At 35.2% G+C, this 14,693-nt stretch overlaps 2 protein-coding genes across 3 annotated transcripts; one reads left to right on the top strand and one right to left on the bottom strand.

Annotated features, from left to right (window-relative positions):
* The first annotated feature begins 55 nt into the window (after nt 1–55).
* LOC141436624 (uncharacterized) lies at nt 56–8,886 on the top strand. Of its 2 annotated transcripts, XM_074099620.1 has the most exons (11): nt 56–269; nt 741–887; nt 1,375–1,455; nt 2,461–2,508; nt 2,601–2,816; nt 3,917–4,069; nt 4,822–5,050; nt 5,286–5,569; nt 7,070–7,190; nt 8,624–8,707; nt 8,785–8,886. In XM_074099620.1, exons 1-11 carry the CDS (start codon nt 201–203, stop codon nt 8,859–8,861), a joined length of 1,509 nt encoding a protein of 502 aa, XP_073955721.1. In that variant the 5' UTR covers nt 56–200; the 3' UTR covers nt 8,862–8,886. The 2 variants fall into 2 exon arrangements, with proteins under 2 accessions (XP_073955721.1, XP_073955722.1); XM_074099621.1 differs by lacking the exon at nt 2,461–2,508.
* Nucleotides 8,842–10,929, bottom strand: LOC141436625 (uncharacterized). The gene has a single exon (XM_074099623.1). The coding sequence runs from the start codon at nt 10,815–10,817 to the stop codon at nt 9,918–9,920; it is 900 nt and encodes a 299-aa protein (XP_073955724.1). The 5' UTR covers nt 10,818–10,929; the 3' UTR covers nt 8,842–9,917.
* Between the last annotated feature and the right edge of the window lie 3,764 nt (nt 10,930–14,693).

The raw sequence follows: 14,693 nt of genomic DNA, 5'->3' as shown, positions 1-14,693 counted from the left end.
AAAAATGATAATCGTAATGGTGAAATAATAATACGATTTATGCTCAGCTTTTTGATAGAGGTATTGATACCATAGTCGAAAGATCTGATGACTACTCAGATGAAGGAGATGATGTGACCCTCGGCTGCCGAACACCAGCCCCAAGTTCAGCTAACCCTATTCCTCAAATCAATCTAGACGCTTATCAGGCCCAAATTAAAATGTTAAATGCAGAAGAAAATTGTGCGATGTGTAAAACTTCTGCTGCAGAATTTTACCACGTGAAAACGGTAAACAAACCTTTGTTTATAGCCCGTATCCATTTAGGTACCTGTACCAATAAACATAGGATTTTGAGGATTGCGTCAGATCCACCTGCAATATCTCGCTCGTACATACTCACAATCTGTTGTTATTGTGTGCATTTTATGCATACTCCATAATTTACTTGTATTGTATAATACGTGTTCATTAAAAAGTGCGATGAATGCCTAGTTAAATAATCATGTAAATTTTTATTTGAACTAACTGAAGTCAGAACTTGATGAACATAAATCTTCAGGGGCTGTTTCACCACCCATTGATTAGTCTTAACTGACTGTTAAATGTGATGCCGATTGTTCGAATAAGAGACGGCTAACCGTCAGTTAACACTAATCAATAGATGGTGAAACAGCCCCTTAATCTCCAAAAGTTACATACTCGTAACTAGGTATAATATTGAATTAGATAACTTAAATTAAAAATGTTTACTCAAACAGGACACTGTGATTCAACTGAAGGAAAGTACCAAAAAGCTTTTGAGTCTACTGGAAGAGCTGCAGTCAAAAACACATTCAAAAGAAGCAGTTACGGATGAACCTCCGATTCTAGAAAATATAGTTAGACCACAAGATCATGCTAATAAAGTATGTAACCATTTTCTATTAACTTACCTGATTAACTTCTATCGCCAAGTCGGAATAGTTTATTCACCGGTGTAACACCTTTGAGGGCCTATAGTACGCTAGCTGCCGCGGGTGCGGGTACCTTACCTACAGGTAAAATCCGTCGCACGCGACGCGACGCGTGCGCATGCAGTTAGCGCTGCTCATAACTCATAACAATTTTATTGAGCCTATTGTTGCTCCGTGCAAATCGCCAAACCGCGTCAACTAGCGTAGGTCCATAATATTTAGTTTAAAAGTACTTAGCTGTTGCCCGCAGCTTTGCCCCCGTTCCAGTTTTTTATTTTTATATTTAACACAAACGTGTCCTGACAATAACTAACACAAAATAAGTATCCAATTTGGTAGGTGCCGTCGTTTAAAAGTTATATATGCAGAACATACATTTCAGCGATTAATTTTTATTTATATACTTAGATAAGCATTACATATAACGTTTCATTTGCAGACAGTCACTGACGTCATAGGCGCTAGAGCAATAAAAAAATTAGAACATCAGACGAAAGAACTGGACGCCATCGTAATTGAGGTGAGAAGTTAAATAACAAACCACAGCCGCAAGTTACAAAGTACCAAAAACTAGACTACTACTACTACTATACATACTTCATATCGGACAATTACTCTAGCTATTCCCTAGTTAGCATTTCATTTGTAGGTATATTTAGGTACCTACTTTTACCTATGCTCTAGATGTCATTGAAAAACGGATAAACATTATCTCAAAAACACCCTAAATCAATGGTTCTATCGGTTACATATTTGAATATCGAAAATTAAAATTCTTACGGTTAAAATGTCGATGTTCAAAATATCGAAAATCAAAATATCGATTGTATCACACACAATATCGAAAATTGTTATACCTATGGTTAAGAGCGTTTATACCTGCTGAGCTGGTAACGTTGCATTTTTGTTAGTTTTTCTCGATTATTCCATAAAAATTGAATGAAAATTTATAATATTGTCTGATAGAACACTTCTTAATATATAAGTTAGTTAGTTAGTTATAAATATGTGTCTACTAATAATTATACGTTATAGACTTTTATTTTCTTTAAAAACCGGTCATAAACATTAATTTGTGACACGCTAAAAATGACTAGAATAATCTAGTCTACATAAGTAAATAAATACTATTAAGAGAAAGGAGCAATAAATAAAGCAAATTTGTATGTACGATATTTTTATTTTCGACATTCAAATATGTTGACATTTACAAACTATATATTGGCTATCGATATTTTTACTCATTCGGTATTTTAATCAATCGACATTTCAATCTTAGACATTTTGACCATAGGTATAACAACTTCCGATATTGTGATACAATCGATATTTTCATTTTCGATATCTTGAACATTGACATTTTAACCGTAAGTATTTTAAGTTTCGATATTCAAATATGTAACCGTACAATTCTATGGTTGTGTTGCACAACGGAAAAAAACAATCTATTTTTATATACTCGCACGGTGCCTGTGTTAAAATGTCCAACCTTTTTAACTCTACACTATGTTTTCCTTATTTACAGTCGAAGATACTGAATCGAGTACGTCTGTGTAACCTTTGGAGATGTATGGTATGTCAATATGACATTTGCAGAGAAAAAGGTTCCACAGTGGTACCTACACACTTCTGTTTTTTCGACTGTACTGTGTCTCAATATTCCAGAGCGAGGACTATGACTGTTCGGTTTACAAGAGACTGACAAGAAAGTGCCATTGCTTAAACCAAACAGAGTACAATGACTTTGTAATACATTTCAATGAAGACACAAAATTTTGTACCAATACCATTGGAGAGATCATCAAAAACATGCGCATAGTAAAGAGGTTTTTGTACATGGGTGGTAAATATACGAAGAACGCTCTCATGTTTCTCAATGAGGTAAAGACCCGCGCCGTCGGTCGCGCGCTTAGTAGTTAGTTGTAGCTGGGCCTTAAGCCTTTCGAACGCCGCATATGTGTTGGGTATTATTCGAGGTTTTTTTTTATATTCCTGGATTATCTAGTAGAAGTACAGGACGTCTAAAAAATACATTATCTTTTGCAACCGATTAATAAAAAACCAAACCGGCCAAGAGCGTGTCGGACACGCCCAAGATAGGGTTCTGTAGCAATTACGAAAAAATAAAGTATGTAATATTTTTCTAAGGATTTCGTGTTGTGTGCGGAATCTTCCAAGTTTAGGTATAATTTTTTACCTTAGGCTGCTGTTGTTGAGTGCTGTTTAGATTTAGAGGGGAGAGAGAGCCTTAGAGACCCCCCAATGGTTTTAAAAAATCTATCTAACGATACCTCACCCCACACTATAGGGTTAGTCGAGAAAAAAAAACCCCACTTTACGTCTATGGGAGGTACCCTAAAGTTTTTTTTATTTTTTACTTTACCACTGTCGGCTTGACTGATATATGTATATTCATGCCAAATTACAGCTTTTTAGTACTATAACGGTCTCTGAGCTTAGGCGCGGAAAGAAAGACGGACAGACATGGCGAAACTATAAGAGTTCCTAGTTGACTATGGAACCCTAAAAATGTGACCACGAAAGTGAGGCGGTTGAAACGCTAGAATAATAACCCAGTTACGAAAATAGACGAATCTGACCATGAACTAAAAACTTGCTAAGTACCCGTGATCACAATCGCCATCTCTTTCGTGGTTGTGGTAGGTGTTGGTTTTACCTACCATAAACATAATTCGTTGATTTTGTACCCCACAAGATGCGGCGAGTGAAACGTCTCTTACTATGTTTAGTCCATCATTAGACCTTATCACTAAATAAATAAAACACAAAATGGTATGGACGGTTTTGCAAATGAAATCAGTTCACGTGTACCTCAAATTGGCTGTCACTATTGCTGAAAAGAACAGTGTGGACATTTAAATTTACACAAAATGGAATCAATTTTAATGTAACAATAAATAACTAAATAATTAATACGTAAAAAAACACGAAACCTTAGCTAGCTTTATTGATAATTTCAGGGATTAAATCAAGCTACTTGCACTGAAAAGGTTGAGATAGTTCAGGCTATCGCTTTTGCGGATGTGTGCAACGTGTTTGACACGCACACTATTGTCAACGTATGCATTTCATGGCCGTGCAAGAGTGATTGTTATGCAGAACCCATGACAAAGGTGTTTTTTTATTGTTTTTAAAATATTCACTGTATATAGTAAGTACGTAAATGATCCGTTTATTTTATTACCGCGATTGTTACAGTAATTATGAGATGCAATTTTTTATGACGGACGTAACAAAATTTTATAGTGGGAGGGAATGTTTTGAACAAAACGGGTTTGAACACCAAACATTTAAATTGTTACTAAACTTCATATTTATTTTAAATATCGGACACGCCGACGTAAGGATCAAAAGGATATTGAGCGGGAGCGTAGGGCGATGGCGGTCCGATGCAACATGCTGGTCCGAAGGTTTGCACGCTGTAGTGAGCAAGTGTATCACTATTTAAAGCTTTTTGTCAAACGTGCTGTTTGGACCAGTTACACGCAAGTACCCTGCGCGTTCAGTATAATAATGGCTTCAGGATGCTGTTGGGGCTGCCCCGATTCTGCAATGTTTGCACTTATTGAATTTCTTCAATAATGCTGAAAAAGATTTCAGGCTATCGCTTTTGCATGTGTTCAACGTATGCATTTCATGGCCGGCAAGAGTGATTGTTATGCAGAACCCATTTTTGTTTTTTATTCACGTATATAGTAAGTACGTAAATGTGTTTATTTTATTAACGATTGTTACAATAAGTTTTAACGGACGTAGTGGGAGGGAATTATAAACAACATAAATTGTTACTAAACTTCAAAATATTTATATTATATAGGCAATTTTTTTTACCGAGTGCTAAACAAATGTTTTGTATTCTATTCAGGAACTGGCAGCTACATTACTTTATAAGATATCTCAATTAGAAGAAGGGAGACGATATTTGAATTTTAATTCCAAAATAATATGTGACATAAAAAAGGTCATAAAGAAAAAAGCTTCAAGGATAGACTTTGATACACTGGAATGCCTGAACATGGTGTTGGAATTGTGCTTGTGCCAGCCCCAACAACCTCAGCTGAACCTGACCTACTCTTGCAGTCCAGTGGAAGAAGGTAAACGACCCAACAGCTCCCAAAGTTCACAAACATCTAACGACCTCAAACCACAAATAGAGTATCGCGATCAAAGCTTATCTCCCCGTAGAAGAGAAAAAATCATACCAACTTTCACTGAATAAATACTTCCAGACGCCTATGTGAATTCCCTTTACGTAGGTATTATTTTTCATAGTCTTCCCTTATAACATTTACTTGTGGATTAGGGTGCTACAAGAATGTCTTGTTCTAGAACTCGGGAGAAAAACGTTGAATTCGTTATCGACGTATCGCCAATTTATGTCGCCTGACGAATTATTCAAATATATGGATGTGCTTCAAAATATGAGCATTACCAGTAAAGGAAAATTTGAACTGACCTCGCATTTACCAAGTATGCTGATTTTGTTCAGGAATATGCTTATTGAATATGACGACAGTGCTCTGAATATTTTAGTAACCAATATTTTGAACAATATTGTGGCGCAGCCTTTACTTGATGAAAACCCCGTCGTTGCAGCTAATACTGCTACAGAGGTACTTACCATTTTCTTAAAAGCCTTACTTAAATTAAATATCGTCACTACTTTAAAAAAAACTCGTAGCTCAAAATATATATTATTTCTGAGTGAACTTTATAGACATTACATCAAGGTTCAATTTTGTTGACATATTGATTTTAGATACGAGATTTTTTCAAAGTAGTGACGATATATCTTATTTTACTTACATTTAGGGTTGCCAACTATACTGTTAAAACCAGTATTATACTGTTTTTCACTACATTATACTTTTTACTGTTGAACTAAAATAAAGTATGTCAAATACCTACTGTGTTCAGCATCAAAATTGCCTATCACTAAGCATATACGCTAAGTCAGTAAGGCATAGTCACAATAGTGGTGGTTCCGAACGAATTTGCCAATGTAAATTTAATAAACATTTTGCTTCCTTAATTATGAGGTCTATGATATGAGGCTTTTAAAAATGAAACTAAATTGATAAGTTGTATGAGAAGCACCCAAAAATTTGTCTTTAAAACATGAAAAGAAGAAAATACTGTTCATTTTTCTAAAATACTGTTTATTACCCTTCTCAGACGTAAATATACTTTATTTCTTGTAAAAAAAGTGGGCAACCCTACTTACATTGCACATAATTATTGTACGAGTTGCAATACTGTTAGGTTAGACCAACCAGTCCAATCTTAAAAAAAAAACTAAAAACGCTAAGCGTGTTGTACACTCTCCTAAGGAATCCAAATAACGTACCCAAAATGCAGCTTTACAACACATTTTGCTTTTTTAATCCTACTTTCCTACTTACATTATAAATGCGAAAGTTTGTGTGTGTGTTTTACTCCTTCACGCTAACGGCTGGACGGATTTGGATGAAATTTGGTATGTAGGTAGCTGGACATCTGGAATAACACATAGGCTACTTTTCATCCCGATATTCCCACGGGATAGGGACAAAATCTTGAAATTTCAACCGCTGGGTTTGGAGTCATGAAATTGTGGACAGTTGTTCTTAACACAAACTCAATGAAGACCACATTGTTCATATAAATTTTGGGATTCCCAGGGGAATTTTGTAAAATCCCAGTAGGTATTTCAATTGTAATTATCAGATCGAATGGTTTACGCGTGCGAAGCCGCGGGTAAACTCTAGTGTAAAATATAACTGACCTATGTGCCGTGGTTAAATATAGATCAGTTAAATAAACAGCTCGACCCCGACTCAGCAACGTAACAAACTCACCAGGTAATAGATTAGTCGGTCGGGTTAAACAGGGTACAGTCATTTCAAACTTCAGATACCTTCTACAATATGAATACAATTTGTGTTTTTCTAAAATTACATTTTAGTGAACTATAAATAATTACTTTGCAACCAGTGTGCGTCCTCAGAGTAACACAACCATTCACCATGTTACCGGATGTTAGATGATCACGGGTGAGCAAAGTAATTGTTCATAGTTCATTGATATGGACCTCCTGAAAGTAACGCGTGATACAATAAATTATTGTGTTTTAGCCCATAAAAATGAAAAATGCTGTAAATCAAATCCCTATAAAAAAGAACCCAAAGAAGAATACAGTCAAATTGAATTTAGCATCAGCACCTAATAAAGCTCGACAGCCATCAAAACGTCAAGGTAACTTTACTTTACTTGCGTAAAATAATTATAATAATACTACTATTACTTATTCTGTGATAATACCAACTGTTGCCCGTAACATTGTATGCATCCTGCAGGAACTTTGCAGGTTGTACTAGATTTTCTAAAAAATCGAATTAATTCATCGACATCTGCGTATAGACTGCACTTTCTTACATTAAGCGTTTATATCTGCTGAGCTGGCAACGTTGGTTTTTTTAATAGTTTTTCTCTATTATTCCATAAAAAATTAAGGTAAATTAAATAAGTTAATGTGGCTATTGCAATAATTACCTATTCGTGATCGACTTTTATATTCTTTAAAAACGAACAAATTGTTTATTAATGGTTTTTAAAGAACATAAAAATCTATCACGAACAATTATTTCAGTAGACACATTAACTTATATAATTAAGAACAGTTCAAACAGACCACATTTTTAATATTCATAATTTTTTTATGGACTAATCGAGAAAACCTAGCAAAAATGCAACGTTGCCAGCTCAGCAAGTGGGTATAAACGCTCAAAACGGCTCACAAAATAAGTTCACAGCGCGGTTTGATGAACGTATCACTATAGTTTGTTGACGTCCGTGATAGGGGTTGTGTCGAAGTAATATTGATGATTAATGCGCCGCGCGTTTTGTTCCAAACAGCTAGTCTAATGCCGTAAGGTACAGTCAAGGACTTTAATTCATATGAGCCACCATGGAACCATTTCACAATAAACGTCATAGTGACATCGCATAATTAACAAGGAAAATCGTAATGACTTTTCCTTTGAAAAGGTTCCATGGTGGCTCATGAATTAAAGCCCTTGACCGTACATAGATGTCAATGAATTAGTCTGTCAGTTAGATTATCACAAAATAAAGACACGTTTTTTTCTTATTCAATTAAACAAAAAATGATGGAGATAAGCTAATTAAAGTTCCGTGTGACGTAACGCCGTGCGACACTTTAGCTCGGCGTGACGTCACTCGCGATTTTTGATGCGCTTCATTTTTGTCTGATTGACAAAAAAATATGTGTCCAATCATCATCAGCCGGACGACGTCCACTGCTGAACAAACTCCTCCCCCTTACAACGCCACAATTAACGACAACTCGCCACTTGCATCCACCGGTTGCCCGCAATTCTCACGATGTCGGTAGTTCACCTAATGGGAGGCCTGCCAACGCTTCGTCTTCCGGTTCGCGATGTCCAATATTTTCTAAGTCTAATTACGGCCGGAACGGAATAAGAATAATTACAATCAAAACTTAAACTTATTTCTTTCACCAAACCTAGTTTTCTTAATTTTCAATTTATTTAAGTACTTACATTAGTTTTAAATAATGTTTAGTACCTATGAATATTTATGAACCTCGAGGTCTTTATATTGTTTTTGGTTTACCTGTATACTCATTAAACTTGGATGCTTTACAGTTCACAAGCAGTTGGAACATGCTTTACAAGTAAAACCTGCAGCCACCAGCAATTTATTGAATAGATCGAAAAAATTTACCAAAGGTAATTTTTTTTTATAATTACCGTTTCACATGTTTTCTGTAATAATAATGTGATACTAATGATTATAAACTTTTCAGATCATCGTTCCTCCGTCATAGTAGTACCCATTGACCAAAAAGAAAATACAACTGATGTAAAAGCATGTAAAGGATAATTTAATAAATTACACAATTTAACAATCTCCATTTTCCTCCCACAACCAAATGTAGTCATAAACATTAGAATATTTAATTTACAAGTGATGTACATGTACTTGTACCATCTAATAATGATCAGTTTAAATAAATAAATCTAAAATTAAAATCTATACACAAAAGCTATAATAAATAGCACAAAATAAATGCAGCACTGTTCATTCAATGCTTAAAATGCACCAGATATTTCCAGCATGGAAAGAGGGAAAAGATAGAATGGAATAAAAAACAAAATATACAAAAATATCACTACAAGTCACTAATCATAAACAGAGTTTAATTTTGTACAAACCACTTGTCAATAAAGTACAATTTGCAGACTTTGGTCTGTATTAATTGAGATCTAATAACATAGCTGATAATTTGTTTCTGGTATTGATTTTTGATATGTTAAAATACTCACTGTATCTCATTTAAATAATATAGAGCAAGACTGCCCCAATCAATTTGTCATGCCAAAAGGAAGACACACAACCTTCTGATGGGCGAAATCCCTGTTTTCTTGTTCAATCAAATTGTTAACTTGGCCATTTAAAATTTGCTTGGAGGCCACTTATTGGTCTGAAGGCCTGGGATTCAGCAGCCAAGAATCTAGATTCCCCTGGCTATAATCTAAATACTCGAGTATCGAGGGAAACGCAAATAGGGCACATGTACAGTCGCCATCAGATATTTCGGAGCAGCCAAGGTGGTCAAAAATATCAGCACATGCACTCTGTTATTAAGGTATTAGAGTTCATGTATAGATATCTTTGACCAACTTGGCCGCTCCGAAATCACTGAAAGCGACTGTACCTGGCACCAAGTTTCATATTGTAAATACCTAGCCTTATTTATTACAAACTGCCTGGCTGCTAAACAAGGGGCCCAAAATCAAAAATTTCCTAGCTTTATCTTAGCTTCTTGCTACCAGTACATATACAGTTGAGTTGAGACTATACATACATGTACAAGCACATTAAATGAGATAATGGACAGTGAATATGTTAATGTCTCAATATATAGTGAGAATACAGTTAATCAATATACCTGCTGTCAAATTGATTACTATGTTGTGGTTGTCTAGAGTCATAGTATGCAACAGTTCTCTTGTTCTGTGGTGGTGGATTGCTAGGCCTGAAGAACATTGCCAATAAAATATAAAAACCTCCCACAATTTTGCTCAAAAAATCTAAGAAACCCAGAAACATTGGGGTTGAGTTTTTAATCAGGAAAGATGTCTCTCTAACTAAGGCAAGTATAAAGTTACCAAGAAAATTAACAAATGCAGTACTTCCAGTGAAAATGGCGATAACAAAAGCAAATATAAATGTGAAAAATTCTTTTACATTTGAAATAGATAAAGCTGTTTTTAAACTCGCTTTTATCTCTTGCACTGTCTCATTTAGTGTTTCTACAGGATGCTCAATCTTTGCTTCAATATTTTCTTTGGTTTTATTAATTCTTCCAGTTAACATGGGTTCTATCTCCAAAAAGGCATCTGATATGTGCCGCAGGCACTTGACTGCAACAAGTACCTCATCATCTCTGAATTTTAGACTTCTCACTTGAAACCAAAATGGTCCGAATGGCTGATTGTCAATTTCAGACCACAGGCAAACTCCAGACGGACTATGTCCTATAGCTTCCGTATCTGTTATACCTATCCAATGTGTGTTAGGAAAAATTGCACGCAGTTTATGCTGTGCTTCGAATAAATCCTTTTTCAATTCGACTTCAGCTGGACTAATTAGGATAATATCTCGGTACCCAATCCGCTCGTTAATTAGTCTTCTCTCAATGTAGCGACCCAAGAATATTCGAGACTTCAACAATTCTTTTGTGTGGTTCTTAATTTTTGATATATTCCCGTCATCGTGGACATCGAGTGATGATGCTGTAGAATCAAACTGCGAGCTTCTTCTTATGGCACTCATCTTCTGCAGATACGAAACAAAACAAAGAATTTAGATAAGTTTATGACCTCTCGTTTCTGGAAATCCGATTGCAACAAATAACAAATTTCAAGTCAATGAATGACGTATGACGTACGCCGTGTGACATTGACATGAGGCAGTCTTGACGTTTCAGCAAAAGTAAATACAAGCCGCTATTTGAGTCGCGGGTAAAAACGATGCTTTGAATATTTTTAGTTTTGTTTTATTTTATTTGACATGTATTTTTGAAGCTGGCAATACTTAAAGTTTTTGAATTTTTGGCGGGCGGGCAAATCGTTGTCTTGGGATAGGACCGAATCCCGCAGACAGAAGAGATTTATTTATTTAGTTTACTTATATTTTACTTTTCGAGTTCAGTTATATGTTATATTTATATAGTGCCATCCACCACAGAGTACTTTATACATATTTTATACTGAAACCATCCACGAAGACGCGTGATTTTGTCAAAATCAGACATTAAATGACATTGTGACAAGAACCACGGCACGCGTCATCGTGAATGACTACCTATAAATATTTATCTTTAATTTAACTGACATTGGCCCAAGCCTTATGGCCGCCATTAAGAGGAATAAATATAAATATTTTGTTATGTATCTTTCAGAGTACGATTTAGCGAAAAAAAAGAACTCCGAGCCAAGGTACGGGATGACACTTTCCCGGGCCAGATAATACCGACCCTGTTTTTAGGGTTCCGGAGCCAAAATGGCAAAAACGGAACCCTTATAGTTTCGCCATGTCTGTCTGTCTGTCCGTCCGCGGCTTTGCTCAGGGACTATCAATGCTAGAAAGCTTTAATTTTGCACGGATATATACGTAAACTATGCCGACAAAATAGTACAATTAAAAATTCAAAAACAATTTTTTTTAGGGTACCACCCACAGACGTAAAGCGGGGGTGATTTTTTTTTCTCATCCAACCCCATAGTGTGGGGTATCGTTGGATAGGTCTTTTAAAACCATTAGGGGTTTGCTAAGACATTTTTTCGATTCAGTTTTTTTTTTTTAAATATTCAATTTTAAAGTGAAAATTTTCATTAAAATTTAGCGTCCCCCCCCCTCCCCCTCTAAAATCTAAACCGGTGGGTGGAAAAATTTGAAAAAATTCAGGATGGTAGACAGTATATCAAACTATAACGGCTAAGTTTGCTTGAGAATTATTAGTACTTAGTTTATGAGTAAATAGCAGCCTAAGGTATAAAATATACCTAAACTTGGAAGATTCCGTATAAAATACGAAACCCTTAGAAAAATATTACTTAATTTTTTCGCAATGGTTACGGAACCCTATTTTGGGCGTGTCCGACACGCTCTTGGCCGGTTTTAATTTGTTTAGTACACACACGCCCATAGAAACTGACATGAGCTCTATGGGTGTGTACACGAAAAACAGGGTCGGTATTATCCAGACTAGGAAAGAGTGTCACCCAAAGTAGGTACTGTAAATAAACGACATCGTTTAATTTATAAAATCTGTACAATTTATTTCACTTATACAGGAAACATGTAAGGTATTGTATTCGAAAAAGGAAATTTCAATGCAGGTAGTAAAATACATTCTGTCTGAGTATTTACAAAATGTCTTCTTACCTAAATTTTATTGTTCTCGTAATTTTCTATTTATAATGTAAGAAGTACATATTTTAAAATAAAATAAACAATTTTTAACGTCTACCATAAGTCGTAATAATAAAACACTTTTTATGATATAACCTATGCACAACAGTCTGCGATTAGATCGGCCTCAAACATACGGTTGCTTGCTTTTGGTGTAAAAAGAGAAAAAAATCGGTCAAGCTAATAACCATGGTACTCTCGTCAATCTATGAGATGTTGATACAAAGCTATTTTTCACTTACAGGAGGGAACTTAAGGCCTCAATTTCAAGAAGTAGGTAATTTTCGAAAGACAAACACTACATCAACTAACACTATTTACATAATTATTTCTGGCGCTATTACATTGCAATCCAATTATTTATGCTTGTACCAAATCCGCTAGGACTGTAAGGACCCCTTATTAAGAGATGAAATAAAAATATGAAGGTCTATCATACAATAACATATTACAACAAAACATCACAATGATGCAGAACAGAACTCACAGTGGTGCTTATCGCGCATATAACATTTTAATATCCTTTTAAAGTTTAAGTTTATAGATCGGTAATAAACGCTTACTAAATTCAGGGAACACAGCTTACACAGGATTGATAATAAATCTTAGACAATATAACCACAATCTGGGCCTAGCGCTATTAACAATTGCACTTTTTCTGTATCTCCTGACTAACTGATATATCTGTGGCATGATTGGCACGAATCTTAATAGGTAAATGTACCTACTCATTTAGTAGTTAACACTCACGTACAGTCAAGGGCAAAGATATCGACACGGCCAAAGTTGCAAAATTATGTATACACGGCCTTAATCTTAAGTGCATAAAGTCGTGTATACATATTTTTGTAACTTAGGCCGTGTCGATATCTTTTCCCTTGACTGTACACTACTATATTCAAAGCTAAAGAATCATGCCACCAGCTATACAATTACGACAAACAGAAGATTCATTAGACAGAGAAAAATAACACTATCAGTTTTCCTATTTAAGGTACGGGAAATGTTAATAAAATATTCGTCAGATAAAAACACTACACTTAGGGGCTGTTTCACCATCCATTGATTAGCGTTAACCGACGGTTAAATGTGATGCCGTCTCCGTCTATTCGAACAAAACAAATAGAGACGGCATCACACCTAACCGCCAGTTAACGCTAATCAATGGATGGTGAAACAGCCCCTAAGTTTATACCTTTTTTAAACTTGGATGGCTAAGTTTTCCCGATTGTTGACGCATAGGTTTGATAGAAAACCTCAAAAGAAAAATAATCAAATTTCAACAAGGCAACCCTTATCGAGTAGTCACATTTATTTAATAACTTAAAGATAAAGAGGGATCAAATTCAAGTTCAAAGACTAGAAACGTGATTAAGAGTAAGAGTTTAAGATGACAATATTTTAAAGACTAATAATTATTACGGAGCAAAAACTTGCAACATCAGTGTAGATAAAGACTTAATTTTTATATCCTTAACTGAAAGTAGTTTACGAACGTTTAGCAATAGCTTAGCGTGGTAGAAATCACAATTATACTAACTAGCAATAAGTACAAAGCCCGCCAGTTCTCAGGTTGGCATTCCATTTACGAGTATAATGTTTATCCAATAAATATTCGATCAACGATCTTTTTTGATGCCATCCAGTCTTAAATGTACAAGCTCTCTGATCAAAATTCAATGGAGATGTAAGTAATTGAATAGATGTTTGGTAGTGGAATACCTCTTACAAGTATCACCTGCCTAAGTGAAATTATGCTAATTGTGACTTGCTATGCGAGCTTCAATAATCGGGCTTCCTTAAGAGTACTCATCTTTAAACCTGTAATAGGTACCATGTTAAATATAGCCGCGTGTACATTCACAACCAAGACAATTACATGTACTGATTTCTGTTCGTTGTGAACATAAGATTCTTTCTCGAATTATAAATTAAATAGGGAAGGACCCTCCTGGGACTTATTTCAGCAATAAGCTACCTGTAGAGATTTAGGCCATAATAAATAACAAAATAGAAATTAAAGTACCTACCTAATAAAGTACGGACAGAAAAGAGTAAAAACGAATGAGATATTTGTTTCACCAACCATTGATTGATTAATTTTATTTGACGGCTAAATGTGATGCCGTCTCTGTCTATTCGAACAAAACGAACAGAGACGGCATCACATTTATCCTTCAGATAAATTTAATCAGTGGATGGTTAAACAGGGGGTATGTAAAACTTATTATTTCC

The sequence above is a fragment of the Choristoneura fumiferana genome, chromosome 16 (genome assembly GCF_025370935.1).
Source record: "Choristoneura fumiferana chromosome 16, NRCan_CFum_1, whole genome shotgun sequence".
Lineage (NCBI taxonomy): Eukaryota > Metazoa > Arthropoda > Insecta > Lepidoptera > Tortricidae > Choristoneura > Choristoneura fumiferana.
The sequence above is the reverse complement of the archived record's forward strand: the minus strand, read 5'-3'. Positions and strand labels throughout refer to the sequence as shown.